This window comes from Rousettus aegyptiacus, unplaced genomic scaffold (genome assembly GCF_014176215.1).
Source record: "Rousettus aegyptiacus isolate mRouAeg1 unplaced genomic scaffold, mRouAeg1.p scaffold_m13_p_7, whole genome shotgun sequence".
In the NCBI taxonomy this organism is placed as follows: Eukaryota; Metazoa; Chordata; class Mammalia; order Chiroptera; family Pteropodidae; genus Rousettus; species Rousettus aegyptiacus.
The window spans coordinates 33,676,296-33,693,783 of NW_023416310.1; the positions used below are offsets into that span (position 1 = coordinate 33,676,296).

Genomic DNA, 17,488 nt, shown 5'->3' on the forward strand with positions numbered 1-17,488 from the left:
TTGGGGGAGATTCTGTGCCCCACCCTAACCATTCCCTTGCTTCAGAGATGCACTTAATTTCCACCATAAACATTAAGCTTTTGTGCAAGATTATGTTGGAAGAAAGGATTGTTCTCTTTAAAAAGCTTTAAAATCATCAGTTAATACAACAAATATAATATTAGGTATTTGTACATCTTTGGGATAGTAAGAAAAGTGTCTACAGATTTTTATTCAATAATTACAATGTTTGAGCATATACAACCAACTGTGCACTGAACTTGACTGAGCTGGTGGCATGTCATGTGAATGGTGTCGTAATACTCACCCTGAACTCTGGGTGAAGTCAGTTACCATACTTGTTTATATAATGAACCAATTCCACAAATATACTTGATTCACGTGCTTATATTCAGGTTATTAGGTCAGATTTATAAGCTTCCAACTTCCTTTAAGAGGATGAATATAGTCATTATTTGTGTTATTTCATAGGGGACTGTCGTGAATAAAATGTTTTATTTTCTATATTAAGAGCAACTAGTTGTTTACCTTTGCAAAGACTGAAAAAAAATGGAATGGTTTTGTTTCACATGAGGCAAAATCAGAGTAAAAGGTTATGCTCAGGGTTCCTTTGTGTGTGTGGACTGCAGGACCCTAGAAATGTTCCCTCCTTCCATGCCTGGAAGCTATAGACTGGAAGAAGGCAGGCAGGAAACATCAAAGACTTATTCATTTAGTATGTATTTATTGAGTGTCCACTATCACTGGCATAGTGCTAGATGTTAGCCATACAGTAGCGAATAAGACTCCACCCCTTCCTTCTTAGAATTTATATTCTAATGTGAAGTAGGCACATAGTGAATCCATAAGCAATTACACAAATATAGCAGTTATAGAATGTGATAATTCTGATGATGCATACAACAGGTTGAGAGCAGGGCCCTTTTTAGATAGATGGGCAATTTAAGAAGGGCCTCTGGGAAGGCAGAAACCTGAGTGCATTTTAGAAGGCCACAGCTGGCCTCTTTGCTGGCTGCCAGGGCCATAAATGAATGGTACTTACTGTACTTGCTAGCTAAATGTGTGCCATTTGCATCAAAGAATTAGAATGCTGTGGAAACCCTGAGGAGACAGATATAGTCAGTGACTGCCTGAATAAGAACAGAAGAACAACAGCACCATTAAACACATAGATAATAAAAGGAAGATGTCCAAGGACTGTACCTTAAGGAACCTGTGTTAAGAGCTCAAGAAGCAGAGGAAGCAGCAACAGAGAAGAAAGCGTCCAGTGAGGTAGTGGAAATACTGAGAGAGTATCGTTTCCTATATTCATTTTCTTGGTGATCCCATCCATTCTTCGGGCTTTCAATACTGTCTACAGACAAATTCCAAATTTTATCTCCTCCAGCCAGACTCATAGATCCAGCTACATATTCAACATCTCATTTAGCTGTCTAACAGACATCTCAAACTTAACATTCCAAAACTGAACTTCTGATCTTTCCCCAAAAGCTGTTATTCTTACTTCCTATCTCAGTAGGAACAACACTATCCAAGTATTTTTTTTTTCAAACCAATAACCCTACTGTCATCCTTTAGTCCTCGCTCTTTCTCACACCTGTATTCAATCTGTCAGCATTCAATCTTTTGTCTATCCTTTCAAAATATATCTAGAATCTGGTCACTTTTCACCACTACCACTGCTACAACCCTGGGCAAGTTACTTAACTCTTCTGTGTCTCTCTCTGTATCAATAATTTAGGAGTTAATTATGGACTGCAGCTTACAGGGTTTATGTGTGGACTAAATAGTATATGTAAAGAATTAGCACAGTCCGAGCAAACAATGCATAATAAATGTTAGCCTCTATTATTTCTGGCCTTTTAGAAGACTTCAAAGAGGTTTGACTTGTAAAATTGAAGCCATCAGCTCCTTTTCATAATAACTAAATTTTATTCTTCAACATATGCAATTTCCATTTTTAAGATTTCACCTAAATGAGTTAAAATGTGCTACTGTGTTCATGGTTTAGCTTCTGAAAAAGAAGAAAATTTACCTTTCCCAAACCAAAGAAAGTGTTATATAGCACAATGGCAATTTGAATCATTAGAATTCTCTAGCCTAGAAGTAATTTTCAGCTAGTCAGACTTTAGCCTAGAAAATATCTTTAATTCAAGGTTATATGCAATAGTTATACATGATAATGCACAGCTGTACATAGCACTAGCTTCGGAACCTGAAAGGACTTTGGGAATATGAAGCAAGTCATAGAATGTTTCTAACAACAGCTGGGATAACTGCCATCACTGTATAAAATGAGCTCGTTATTAACATCCAGTCCTACTTAATCTGTCATCTCAATTATTAATACGTAGAAAGAGTCTGGAAAATCCTTAACAGTATTGTATGAGCTGTCAACTATATTACAATAAGCCCGAATTATTAAGGAAGCATCTCAGGAAGTACCCAAATGCATAAATTAGACACATGGATATTGCTAATAAGAAAACGTGTGAATTGCTCTATATAAGCAGAAGAATAGTTTCAGACTTGTCCCTTTAATTCAGCTACTTTGCTAATATATCAGGTAATATGTTCATCTGATTTCATCTACCATATGCTGGATAATGAGTAAAAACAAAGGTGAATTGTTTTTATTACTTATCTCTTTGTAAAATATGTTATCCTTTTGTATATAAGAGGCCTTGGATGTTTTGAGAGGGGTGACATGACCCCAATATGAAATCAGTAGTTGACTATGATTGATTTGTTATTAGCTTTTCTTTGTCCATATTTAATTATATATTAAACTTTTATTCTGACGCATGATATATACACAATGTAAAAAACTCATTTCATGTTATATGCAAAAGTTATTTAGTAAAAGTAAACTCCCATTGTTACCTACTGTGGGATCATTTTAGCTAGAAGTAGTCTATATATATATCTTACATGCTGATTTTTATTTATTTATTTATTTTTTCCAGGAAGTCCTGGCTGAGCAAGGTCGGAAGTCCTAGTTCTCGCATTGACCGCACAGACTTTTCTAATGAAAAAGCCATCTCTAAACTTGACTATTCTAATTTTAGTATTCGATACTAATAGAAATAAAAATTATGTTTATACAGCACAGTAGACACTATATTAAGTCTATGTACTAGGATAATAATAGCAGAGTAGGGTAAAAAAAACTTCTGAAAGCTGTAACATATATATTATTAAAAATGTAATACTGAAATAGTTTTACTAAACTTTTTAACAAGCAAAATATTAGTATCTGAAAGTTAAAAGTGTCATTACAAAATATTTAATGTAAATATTTAATTTAAAATCATCTCATGAAATTTTAATTCCAATAAATATAGTATATATCTGGCTAGTTTTGCTCAACTATTTTTTTAACAAGCAAAAATTAAGTATCCTAACAAAAATTAAGAAATATTTAATATGAATATTTAATTTAAATTTGTCTCATGGAAACTAATTCTAATGAATATTATAGCATACATGTTATTTGGCTAGACATAATAAAGTTAACCTTTTAAAATTATTTTTAGGTACTGTTGTCTGAATTGAATTCTATAACCTTTCCAATAATGTTTTATTAAAGTTGAGTAATTTGTTTAATAACAACAAAAAGAACCAGTAGTTGGAAATAAATCTATATTCAGTATAACCATGCAATATCAATAAAGAGTTAATTTTTTAAATTCTGGTTAAATGAAAACATAATTCAGTACTTGGGTTGGAGCTATTTAATGCTTTCTATGAATTATACTGTTCTGTATAGTTAACAGGTAAGTGACGGCAACTGATAAGAACCCACAATTTCAGTAGAGCACGTAGCAACTTTTTTTATCAGCAACAATTCATGATGGATATCCTTTAAACCAGAAAAGGAACTGAGAGTCTAAATAAATCATACTATCCCCCAAACTTCACTTATCATTTCATAATTTTCACATGTAAATGATAATTAAGCAACAGTATTTTAAGGGGAAAGTTTATTTCTATACCATAGAATTACATTATTGAAAAAGGAGACCTTTAACTGAAAATACTGCGGAATTTCAAATGTTATACATATATACTTGCATATATCCTTCAGTGATTTCAAAATTTTCAAAACAATGGAGGCCTTCATTAATAAAATTTTACCTGGAATGTAATACATAAAGCAAGTGAAAAGACACAACCAATATGAAATGGGGATGGGGTTCCCTGGAACCCTGCACACTTGGTCTCATTTTTCCTCTTGCATCTTGTCCTCCTTAAACAATTTCAAGTCCCTTAGGAATACAGGTTAGAAACTACCATTCTATCTATGGAACAGATCTCCACAGCTACACTCCATGGCATGGAGAAAGAATTCAGGCCTCTCTACCTGCTGCAAGGTGAAAATCTGAGAGAAGGAGATGAAGGATGGGCTGTGTTCATTTGAAAGGTTAACTCTATGGATGATGATGGTATCGATGCCAAATATATATGACAACACATTAGAGAATGTCAAAGATATTTTTTAACACTTAAAGGAATAAAGAACTTTCCTATTTTAATACCATCATCATGTTAAGTATGATATGTGTCAAATATTATACAGGAGAATCTATTGTGATACTCACTTGAGTTCTATGCTCCTTGTATTTCCCCACTCCTGGTTCAAGGAAGGTAGACAAATCTTTGTGTTCTCTTACCTCGGGGAGGTTTTTGGTGCCAGATCCCCTGAAGACAACTTTCCTTCCAAGGTTTCATTTTAAAGAGGGCATTATGTTGAGTTGAGGAGAAAGACAAACACTAGGCCTTTAGCAGGTAAGAGATGGAGAAGTGACAAGAGCCACAGAAACAAAGAAATTACCCAAGACTTTGGAAGGGGGCCAAAGCTGCGAATTTCTCAAGAGATGGAGACCTGCACCATTCTCCTCGGTGGCACCTCTGGGGGATGTTTTGACCTGAGAAGGGAGCAGCTGTTGTGGTATATCCAGAGAATCTGGATCCCAGGCCTAGCAAGCAAGATTCCTGTCCCCAGAAGTGCTGACCATAAGGAACTGTGGTGGTTTGGACAGCAATCAGGGTAACTGGTATGGACTGGAGACCAGAAAGTCTTTTCTGAATGTTCTCTCTGTATAGACCCTTTACATGGCCCTTTTGAGATCCCAGGATACCTAAGATTTAATTTCCTGCTTCCCAGACAGGATGGAAATTGAAGCAGGATCAACGTGATTTAGGGAAAATAGACATTTGCAAATACAAGTTTGAAAAAAAAAAATCTCTCTCTTTACATATAGAAAGGCTAAGTAATTTTTGAAAAATATCTCAGATGTGACACCAATATGTCACTTTTTATTACCCTGATATCCTCTGATAATTCCCAGCTCTCTTCATAAACAAATCACACTTTACTGGCATGATCATCTAACTGGCCAAGTGAATTACATTAGTCAAGGTTGTCTAATGATTAATACATAACTACTATTACTAGATGAAAAATGTAGATGATGATCAAAAGTAGATGATAACGAATGGGTAGAAGGCAAGAGAAAAAAAAAAGGAAAGCAATTTTAAAAATGTGTTAAGAGACGAAATATATCAACATTAAACTTAATAGGTCAAATTTCATCTGAAACTTATACAGGGAATTTTTAATTTATGTATCTAATTTTCGATAACCTTGATAGGTTTTGTCAGAATTAGACATTAAAAACCAAGAAAAAAATTAAGTAAAAGCTAGTTCGGTGACTATCAACCAGAAATCTCAACACTCCACATGCCCACAACCTCCTCTGGAACCAACATATCGAATTATGCAGATATGATTTGTAAAAGCAGGCATTTCCCATTCTCTTAATTACTTCTGTCAAGCCAGTATGGCATGTATACTTTACCTTTAGTCATTTCCATTGAAACATACATGCTTTATGAAAACTATTAGAAATAAATTCTTATTTTTCACAGTGGTCTCCATAAAGGTCCATGGTAGCCTTTTTTTTTTTTTTTTTTTTTTTTACTGGGATAAAAAGACGACATATATCAATGGAACAGAATAGAGCCTAGAAAACCTATGCATATTGGGTCAATTAATCTATGACAGTGAAGGAGGGAACAGTTGCGGGTAGGTGGAGAATAGAAAGGTTGACTTTGCTTGAATCTGGTCACCATTTTTACAACTAAATATTTTCAACTTCATCTACCGAAGAAATTTTTCAGAAGTACATATTTCTACATTCATAGACAATAGAACAAAACAATCCACTTTGGAAAATTAACTTGAATTTAGAAGTATATAATGCACAAATATATTTCATATAGTAGCTCTCTCTGACCTCTATTAACATAGATATCAAAGAATGTTCACTACTTTGCCAGAAGGAAAAAGTTTTCATGTCTGGAACTAGCTATAGGAACTGAAAAGAGGAAGCATGGTGTGGCAGAGAATATTCAAGTCTAGGAATCAGAAGACCTGCATCCTGGGCCCAGCCTATCTGTTAATTAGCTGTGTGCCTAGGTGCCCTCAATTGCAAAGTCAAGAATTTTGGCTATACTGGAACTTTTCATGGGTTTGCAGTAAGCCAGAGGCCACCCAGGAGGTGGTGCCAGGAAAACTGCTGAAGGGCCATGAGAAAGATAGGCAGATGAGGGCCCCAATCCCTGCTCCACTCAGAGCGGCCCCACTCTCATCTTTTTCAGATATTAGGATTCTCCATAAGATATCTCTTGAGAGGAATTCTGCCTCAGAGAAACAAAAGCAAACAACAACAAAGTCACTGTGTTTATTATCTGGGGTCTTTTCTACATTTCTATAACTCCTTAATGCAAATGCATTTCCTATTCTCTTGATTACTTGTCAAGTCAGTGTGGTATGTATACTTTACCTTTAGTCATTTCCATTGAAATATGCATACTTTATGAAAACTATTGGAAATAAATTCTTATTTTTCATAGTGGTCTTCATAAAGTTCCGTGGTAGCTAAAATATTTCTTAAATTTTTTTGTTGTCTTTTTTTCCTATGCACATAGACATATACACATACATAATTAGTGGCTTAATTAAAAGGTGTTCTGTAAGCAGATCTTACAGATTTTAACATAACATTTAGAATTATGTGTAAGAGATCATTTTCATTTTTCTTAACTGGTTCAAATGATTTTGAATAAAACAAGTCTGATTAAGAATTTTAAAATTTAGAATTAAAAAGTCTACTGTGTGATCTCATTAGCAGGTTTTTCTAAAGAAAGTGGGTTTTCCCCTCTTTTAGAGAGTGTGATTTGTGCTTTCTCTGCTGGAAGGTTAGTGTACACTCTTGGTTATATGTCAGATACTTCTTTTATTCTTGAACTACAATTTTCCTGTATTAGTTTTATTTTTTATGTTGGCACAGTGGATGCTACAAGTAATTGTGGATACAAGCCTCCAAGATGGCTTCTTTTTTCCCCCTCTCCTCACTTTACAAATACTAGAAGAGGCACAATAAAGAAAGAGAAGATTCAGGAGATTCATTGTATTGGAATGGAGTTTCTATTTCAAAACGATTCTAAAAAGCGAGGATTACAAGCAGTTATTTGTTCATTTACAAGCATCAAAGCAGAATTTCTACTGAATTCAGGGCAGATGAATCTGGATTAAGAAGATGCCTGCAATTTTTAACCAGGTAATGCTGGGAAAGAAAATAAATCTGAAAGTTTATCAAAGTAGAAGCACAAAGAAATGAAAATGTGTGAAGTGATTAAGTTAGGGGAATGAGAGCACATATCTAACCTATCAATAAATCAATAATAGATATTTATGGGGGGGGTCAGAATAATTGAAACAATGAAAAATCAGTTATAGAGAAACACTTTCTGAGTTAAAGGAAATAACCATAAATTATACAATATATAATTATACCAATAGGAAGGATTTCAGTTGAAGGAAAAATTACTGAAAAGAGGCCTCATAGATAAAGCCTGGCTAAAAAATAAGTAAATTATTAACATAAACAAAAACCCTCTAGAATTCACCTCAAGAGGTGAATTGCCACCTAGCAACACTTCTATATCTCTAACCCTTTTACTCCCCCACCCTCCTAGGCAACCACTTCATACTTACTCCTCAGTCAGCCAGGATTTTGCTTCCTATTGCCATCAGAACCTCCACAAACTCTTCCCACTGCATCTACGCACCTACCTACATCTATGCCCAAGTACTTCCTCTACCTTCCTTCCTATTACTTTAGAAGAACTATCTATGATAACAATTAAGGCAATGCCTGGATCCCATATCCTCAAGGATACTGCTCCTGCAATTCTTATTCTTGCATCATCAGTTGTTGTTTCCTATTGAATGAATTGAATCCTTCCTATTAGTCTACAAATATGCTATCAACTTCTCCCTCTCTTTACCCCTCCAGCTACTACCACGTATGTCTTCCTTTTACAGATAAACTTCAAAAAAAAGTCATCTATACTTGCTGTAATCCAAGCCCTCCACTCTTCTTAAATCTGTTTCCATCATGCTTTTGCTCCCCGACCTATCTACCAACACTCCTCTTTTTATTCCTAAATGAATTCATTTTTATTGCTGCTAACTCCACTGGTCAATTCTCTGTCCTCCTCTTACTTCAGCTGATCAGCACTTTTGTCACTTGGCTTTCTGGACATCTCACTCTTGATTTTCCTCTTACCTCATTATTTACACCTTTTTAGTCTCCTGTAGTGACTCCTCATATCAGACCTTGTAATATTAGAGGGTCCCAGAGCTCAGCTCCTGGACATCCTCTCTTCTTAATCTATATTAATCCCTCTGGCTGTATTATGCAACTTCATAACTTTAAATATTGTGTACATGTGGACAACTCCAAAATTCACACACACGCACCCCCACCCCAGGCTTATACCCTTGACTCAATTCATATAACCAACAGCTCACTCAACATTTCCAATTGGAATATCAAGCTTCTCAAATTTTAATGTCCCAAGTTGAGTTCATGTGCTGTGTGACCCAAATGTAGTGTTCCCACAGACTTTTGCCACCTCAGTTGATGGCTTCTCCTGTGGACTTCTCCACCTACACTGATGGCAAAACCACATTTTGAGACGCTTGAGTTAAAAACTCAGGGTAAAAAAAAGTTGCCTTTGACTTTTTTCTAGTGTTCACGCCCCTGTTTCTACCTTCAAATGTCCAGAATTTGCTTTAAAATAAACCAGTGGGAGGAAAGAAGGGGTAGAAAGTAGATGTAGGTATAGATAAAACAAGATTAAACATGCCTTGACGACTACTAAAATGGGTACACGGGGGTTCATTAGACCATTCGCTATGCTTTTGTTTATATTTTCAATAACAAAATGTTTAAAAATGTACGTTCAACTCCAGCCACTTCTCAGCAACTCCGTGGTGACATCCCCGATCTCTATCAACATCACTACAATAGCCTCCTAACTGAACTCCTGACTTCTGCCTTTGTCCTTCCTTAATCTATTCTCAACGCATCAGATCATGTCACTCCTTGGCTTGAAACCTTCTGATTGCGCTCTATTTTACTTTAAGTAAAAGCCAAAATCATTACAGTAGCCCACTGGGCTGTATACAATCTGGCCTCCCCATAGGTCTCCTACTACTTTCCCCTTGCTCACCCTGCGCCAGCCTCATGGAACTCCTTGCTCTTCCTTAAATGTCCCAGGCATCCTCTGCACCCAGGCCTTTCCACACTATTTTATCTCACTTATATGCTATTCTCCCAGACATCCACAGCTATCATTTCCTCACTCCTCTGGTCTTTGGGCAAATACTACCCTACAATGAGTCTTTCCCTGGTCACCCTACTTAAATTGTCATTCTCTCCCAAACTCCCTATCTACTTTTCTCCTTTACTTTCTAAAAGATACTCATCACCATCTAATATTCTATATTTTACTGGCTTATCTATTGTCTCTCATCCCAATATAAGCTATATTAGGGCAGGAATTTATATAAGTTTGTACCTTTCTATGTCTGTAGCACCTAGAATAGTGCATGGTGATGGTAAGTGCTCAATAGTATCTGTTGAATTTATTATAGGAAAAGAAATATCCCCCCAAGGCCATAAACTAAGATGACAGAAGGCTACATATCTATAATATATAAAAAATAGTTTAAACTTCCCTAAAAAATTCCTCACATAATTTAAGCATACACTGATTATAAGATACACATAAAATAAGGTGACAAAACTTCCACTATCATCCATGATACAGTGATAAGCACTGGATTTACCTCCCATGGTAGAGAGCTAGAACACTGGACAAAATATATGGAACCGCTATTTTCAGACATTGGACAACAGGCAGTGCAGGACCCTGATTCCTGAGGAAAGGAAACAAATGAAGTCGTCTCTACAACTGCCACATTTCTCTGCCAAAGGCAATTTTCAGACTGCGGGAGCAGGAAGGGGGAATCCAAACAGTGTCTGGAGACCTTGCTGAAGAGACGAGATGGAGAATGGAGTTTAGGGAGGCTAAGTTGCACTGGCTAGTGTCCACCATATTGGACGACACAGCTCCAGGTTCATGGGCAGGGAATGAAAACAAATTCGCTGAAATTGAATAGTGGTAATCTATACCAGCTGGTGAATTTTTGCTTTATTTCTATCTATGTCCACTAAATATTTCCTAAATAAGCATGTATTCCTATTGTAATATTTAAAAATTGAAAAAAATGTATATATTAAATTCCTAATATCTAATTTGGAAATGGTAAGTGGTAATTTCACCACAAAATTTTTAGAATTAAAATCCAATAGTATAGAAACTAAATTAGCACTTAATCCTTAAAAGTGGTGGTCTCTGGGTAGAAATGTCTATGCTAACAAAGAGTATGGCAATGGAAAACACATTTTAATTTAAGGAAATCAGCTTTAAGTTCTCATGTTAAAGTGAAACCAACATTTCTTTGCAACAATAACATTTTGTCTGCACTGGACCTAGATGGGGTCACTTGTAAGAAATACAAGGAAAGACATTCTATCTCAGAAACATAATGGATTACTCTGAAAACATAAAAATCAGTTAAATGTCAAAACTTTCAATCATTTGTCTAATTGTATATAATTTTAAAAGGGAAAAAGCTTTGCTTTTATGGTTGCATACAATTTAACAGATATTTTAATAAAGTAGAAAATAAAATTAGTTTAATGGACATAAATTGAGATGAATAAAATATTTAATATTAGATTTTAGAAAATGAAGAGAATATGCTGTAAATTCTTCCAATCTGTCTATGACCTCCTCACTATTCCTCCTTCATACCAATTTGCCTCAATTTAGCAACAATAAGACCTCTTAATGGGCCCCATTACTGCCTACAATATGCAGCCTGAATAATACATTTGAGACATCAGCATTCTGGTATTTAGGCTGTAGCTTAACTCTGATTTTAACAAGAATGCCAATGTCCCATTCATTTTATTGTTTCACCCATTGTTTAAAAACAAAATGGTGAAAAAAACACAGCTGTTTCCAAATGTCAGCAAATGTGGATAACTCTAAATGTTTCGAGCCATCAATCTACAATACATCACAGGGCTTTAATTCAGCAGTATGTGTATACGTAGGCATCAGTGCCAGCCATGAGTTCAAACTCCTTACCAATACAAGTATAAATTCTACCAGCACATCCTTTAGCACTAAAAGTTTTGCTAAATTTTAAAAAATTAACATTATCAGAAGACAAAACTTGGGTGTATTAAATGTTATTCATATTATTAAATTTGAAAATATCACTCTGAGATATGACATAACAGCTAATTTTAATAAAAATAATGTTTTTCCAAATTATATGTGCATCGTTTTTAAGTGCTGGCTATCCCTGAGTGGCCCAAAATTTGACTAGGAAAGAAGACATTCACAAACATAAACCTATAGTAAAATTGTCAGGTAATAAACAAATGGTGTTACGGTACTACAGTGTTAGTCCTAAAATTCAGGCCTGATACTGTGTATACTGCTTTGACATCTGATAATATGAGAGAGCCTCAAATGATCCACTGTCTTCCCTACTCTGCTTCCATGGAAAACACCCCCTAGCCAAACAACCCTCCTTAAAAGAGACCAGATGCACTTCCTGCTTATCCCTGAGTAGTAAGTTTCAGTTTCCAGCCAGCTTGCAAAATTATTAAGATAAGCCAATCACATCCTCCAGTGGAAACCAGGAGTGACCTCATCCTCTTGACACTATGGAGCCTGCTTCCCACAGTCTCTGGTTGTTTGTTCTGTTCTCGAGTGTGACTCCCATGTGGCCCTGCATGGCATGTTGTCCTCCCTTGGCTGTGAGTAAACACGGCAAATAAGCTGCTGCCAGGCTCATCTGTCCAGTGTCAGGCGCCATGTATTCATCCATTCCCATAACCCTAAGGCAGGAATCTCTCCCTCATCAACGGGGTGAATAGGAGGTGATTAGAATAGGCTATATCTCTTAACACTGTAGAAGCTCCAGTTTTAGAAAAAGATCCGTACAGGGGCTGTCTAAAAAGGTTTTGTGAAGCAGGTTGGTCTGGATGAAGAGTGGTGTTAAGGTTTCTGGGATTCTCTGTTGAAGTAGCATACAGATAAGAAATGACAGCCAAATAGCAAAGTATTGATTTCATTAACCAGGCAAGGACCCAATAGAGAACTCAAGTAAAAAACTAGATTACAAAAATTGGCTTAGGAGGCCAACGTGAGCCCTCTTACTTCCTACGCCTTTTCCCTTAAATTGTAGACCCTCTTTCCAAATAATTGTATGATCACAGATGACTGATCCATCCGCTCTATCCAGCTGCAGGTAGAACTGAGAGGGTTGAGATGGCCAGGAGAACTCAGATAGACCCTATTGGGTTTGTCCACTCTTGCGGACTGGAAGTACAAGAGAAGGTAAGAGTGTGCACATCCTTGAGTCCTGGCCTTTAATACAATAAACCCACCCTCCACTAAAATAGTCCCAATCAATGTCCAATCCTGACAGTCAGCTGAACAAGTTTGTTCTCCATTGCACTGAAACTGAGTGGAGAGAGGGGTGTCAGAAATGGAGCTGGTTTTCTTCTAACCCATGAACTAAGGCAGAAATAAGTTCCTTTCCCAAAACAGGAGAGAAATCAGTCTAGATAAGTATAACTAAATCCACAAACACAGTAAAGCAGAAATGAGAATGAACAGACTGTTTGGACCAGAGGAGCCAAACTGTGAAGCTGTGAGATCAATGGGCCAATGTTAAGACAGGGATTTATACTTTTGAGAGTGTGACGTCCAAACCAGAGAGGACAGAGAAATTACCTGAGAAAAAAATACGCAGTCTGATGAAAAAGATGGAGCCTTTCTCTCCCTAAACATTAAAGTCCCAGGACATTCGTAAGGCCAATCTCTGGTATCCATAACTCTCAATGAAAAGTTCTAGAACCAAGGAGTAACCAGTGGACTGTCAGAGAAAGAATAGAGACTGTATAAAACTTATTGGATGTTTTTTGCCATTCATTCAGAAACATCTATGAGAATCTGCCAGTTGCTAAGCACTGTACCTGGGGCATGGTGCACAGAGAGGAATGAATATAAGAAAATCTCAACTTTTAAGACACATTCTGATCATAATGCTGATTGATAACAGGTGGCTGAGTACCTAGCACATGCCATGGAGTAAGTATATTATGGACCATCTTATTTTAGCCTCACAAAAATACTCTGAGGAAGGCAGGCACAATCATTATTACCTCTTTACAGGTGAAAAAATTAGGGTTCAGAAAGATAAAATTTCCTCAAAGTCATGTTGCTTAGAAGTAGTTTCAACTCCAGGGCATAGTTTGTACCCTTATGCTATATTCTTTCAAATATAAATAAGAAGAAAAGAGAATATTAAAAATAGAAAGTAAAATTTCAGTTCTATCTATATAGTATTCAGTTCAGAAAGAAGACCATATTAGACTAAGTAAAAATATATAAAAAGTTTTCTTAGAGAAGGTAAAAAAAAAAAGTTAAAGAGTGGAAATCACAAGGAAAAAAAATCATGTCTCACATTACTAGATGTGAATATAAAATGATAGAAAAAATAAATTCAGGATATAACCCCATCAGGTGTACCCAAGATAAAATTACATGGTTTCTATATATTTTATTTTAAGTAACCTCATTAGGGAAATAACATACTTAGAATCGCTATGTTTTCCCATTAGTGAGGTATTCTGTTCTCATCCAATCTAATCAAACCATATTCCAGTTAAAGAAAAAGTCTAAAGTTAATTATTTGATGCTATTTTCTGCACTATTCAGGCCTACTTTCAGAGAGGGAAATGAGTTTGGAGCAGATTATCTTGTGAATGAGCTTCTGAGCCTAATGTTCTTATAGGGATTAAAATAAGGATTAATAACAGGCTCAACAAACAAACAGAATGCAAATATATAAACAAAAAGCAAAAGCAATTAAAAGTTTTGCAGGAGAGGCTGTTACCAAAGTGAATGTTGATGCAAACCATACTTTACACACACAGTTGCCTTGCACTGTGAAACTACCCCAAGAGGGTGATGTTAGGACACTAGCATGGCCCAGCTGATGGATTTAATAAAGGGCAGTTTAAGAAAGCTCTTTCAAGTGTAACTGCTCCTTTCGCCTTGCTAAAGCAGGTAGGATAAATGTTAGTATCTCAATGTACACAGACAGAGGCTCAGAGAGGTCAAACTGGCTCAATCTAGGTTTACAACAGGGGAGCCTGGGCTCATGTTCATTGTGGTGACTCATTACTTGCAACAACCATGGGTCATAAGACTTCCCCACAGTCCCCATGAGGTTGACTAGCCATGATCCAGATCAAGTAAGGACTATGATATTTCACATATTTATTCTCTACATGGCAACAAACAAACAAACAAACAAAACAAAAAATAAAAAACTGCAGAAGGGCCAGATTTCTTTCTAATGCTGCCCACCTTCTCTTGAAATATAGGAAAATCCTATACGATTTCTTTCTCTGAATCTTATAACCCATAATTAAAGCCTCAAAAGTCGGCAGAGGAAGCAAGAAAGAAAAAGGAAACAAACCAAGTAAATAGTTTGCTCCCAGGCTTATGATAAGAGGATAAAAAACATGGCTAAGTTTCCAAACTCTTGATAAGCTTATAAATACCAAAATAATTATAACTTGAAGCAGATAATACCATTATAATTACATTAGGGAAAAAAGATAGGTTAGAATAATAGTTTAAAAGTGATGACTTGTTGAATGTTTGTCATAACACTTTGAAAAGAATGACATACATCTAGGAGGTATTTAGGGTAAATTAAACAAACCTTTATTAAGTAAAAGTGTTTCATTTTTCTCTCTAAAAGCATGACTGTGATTTCTTTTTAGGTATATCCTAACTTTTAGGCATATCCTAACTTTTAGGCCAAAAACTTCCCTTTTCTTTAAATGAAAGCCAAAATTATCTCCTAACTCTACTTTTGTTACAGAAAGAAGGAATTATTAAATTTATCATAGATTTACCCATTGATATCAAAAGAATTACCATTGATTACCAGTTCCCTGGCACAATCTCAAATTATGGCACCATGTAAGGTCGTGAGTCTGTGTAGTGGTGATTTCTGGATGAATGCTTATTCTTGATTGCTATCATTTTTGTTTTACTGACCATGGAACCCAAACATCAGCTCTAACTGCTGCACATTTGTCAGAATACGTCCTGTATGGTGATATTTTATAAGCAGATGGTGGTGCAGACTTTCACTTTTCACACACTCCCCACCCCATCACTGAATGGTTATCATGCCCCGCTCCCCCCATAGCAATCTTCTTGTCTTGAAGACTTTCGTACCATGGACTCGTAACTTGGGCCGATTTCCCTCTTTGTCATTTTCACCCACTCTCGTATCATAGTGTTCCTGATCTTTCCAGTCTAGTTGTCATTAGAATGACCTTATTTAGAATTTTACATTCAATTTTTATTACATTTTTTAAAGCAAGAGGTAGAGAAACTAGATGTAGAGTTAATGAGATGTAAAAAAAGAGAGACTGATCTAAAAACAGATCCCAGCCCTATCACATTCTAGATGGGTGACCTTTGACAATGGGTAAGGGTGGGAGAGCATGATGGGAAATAATATTTATTAAGTGCCTTCTTTGTGCCAAGTACTTTACACATATCTTCAAGATAAGACCTTGTATTCCTAGTCTTTTGGGGTCTTATTTATCTTTTAAAGATTAACAAGAGACATATTAAAAATCTAAAGCTCAAAGAATTTAAATAACTTGCCCAGAATCTTGAGGCTTTAATAACAGAGCTAGGATTTAAACTCAGGTCTAACTTACAAATTCAATAACTATTAGATCTACTGCCTTAGGACAAGTACAGAAATGGCAATTTGTACCACCGAAGGGATCAAATGTAGATTTTACGGGCAGAAGTTGAAGGACTTAATTGCTTAGCTTAAAAGGAAGTTTTAATTACCATTTTTAAAATGTGGAGATTCTCTAAAAAGTTTGTTGAATGATTATTATCTGTGTCCATAAAAAAAGAAAAAACAGTTAAAATAGTAGTATGTATTTTGTAGGATATAGGAAGAATTTTTCTAGGTCAATCTCATTAATAGTACCTACTGTTTACAAGGTACTTTTCTAGGTGCTGAGGATCTCAAATGAACACACTAAAATCTCATGGTCCAATGAGAATAGGACGGCAAGGACAAGGTGCAATGTTTCTTCCTCAAGAAGCTATGTGTCTATAGCTATTCAGTTGACCAATCTTTACTACATGATTTTACTACTTTACTCTATTTAAGACTCCACTAGATTATCAAAATGTCCTTCACTGTTCTCATCACCTAAAACTTTTCATTCATCCTTTGGTTATTCAGCTTCTATACAGATGATCATAACTGGATTATTTAAAATGAATCTTGAATTATGAAATTACAGAAGTGGCTAGAACCCTCCAAATTCATAAAGTATAGGTTTCTTCCATTATTCAGGTGAATTTCTAAACTAGAGATTTCTAACGATGATTTTGGAGTAACCCGGGCTGACTGTAATTGTATTGGTTATTTCAAGAGATTTCATAAAATATTAAAGATTTTTATTTATACATCTATATGAATATATGTAAACATAGCCAGGCATATATATCCAGAATCATTTCCATCAGAAGTGATCTATATGATTTGTACCAGAGATTTTTACCTTTTAAGAAATGTAATACCTCATGCTTATTTGTTTTATAATTTTTCTCTCTCTTAAAAGTGTGATATAAATCAATCAGCTTTGAAATTATACCAGAAGAAAACTCAGGGTCACTTTCTTATCTGTAATTCATTTTAATCTATCCATCTTCAAAGATAGGTAAATCTAGCACTAACATGTCTCATCATCATTGCCCTCTAATATATATTTTAGTTTGATAAAACTTTTATAATCTAAGGTAATGAATCAAAGACAATGTAATGTATGTACTTGATGAGCTTTCTACTATACTAACTATAATAAGAAGAATACAAACAACCAACTCTTAATGTTTACTATATGCCAGGGTTAATTTTTTGCATATA

The 17,488-nt window shown here is 35.5% G+C and overlaps 1 protein-coding gene across 2 annotated transcripts in view; it reads left to right on the plus strand.

Annotated features, from left to right (window-relative positions):
• Positions 1-3,655, plus strand: part of ACYP2 (acylphosphatase 2) — a 118,537-nt gene extending 114,882 nt beyond the window's left edge. Inside the window, exon 5 of one of the 2 annotated variants that reach the window (XM_036224070.1) lies at positions 2,967-3,059. Coding sequence is in view for 1 of the 2 variants with exons in the window: in XM_036224069.1 (XP_036079962.1) it covers positions 2,967-3,081 (115 nt within the window). In the remaining variant the exon portion in view is untranslated. Of the gene's footprint in view, positions 1-2,966 lie in introns of both variants that reach the window. The other variant, XM_036224069.1, reaches the window with a different exon arrangement.
• Positions 3,656-17,488: the final 13,833 nt, after the last annotated feature.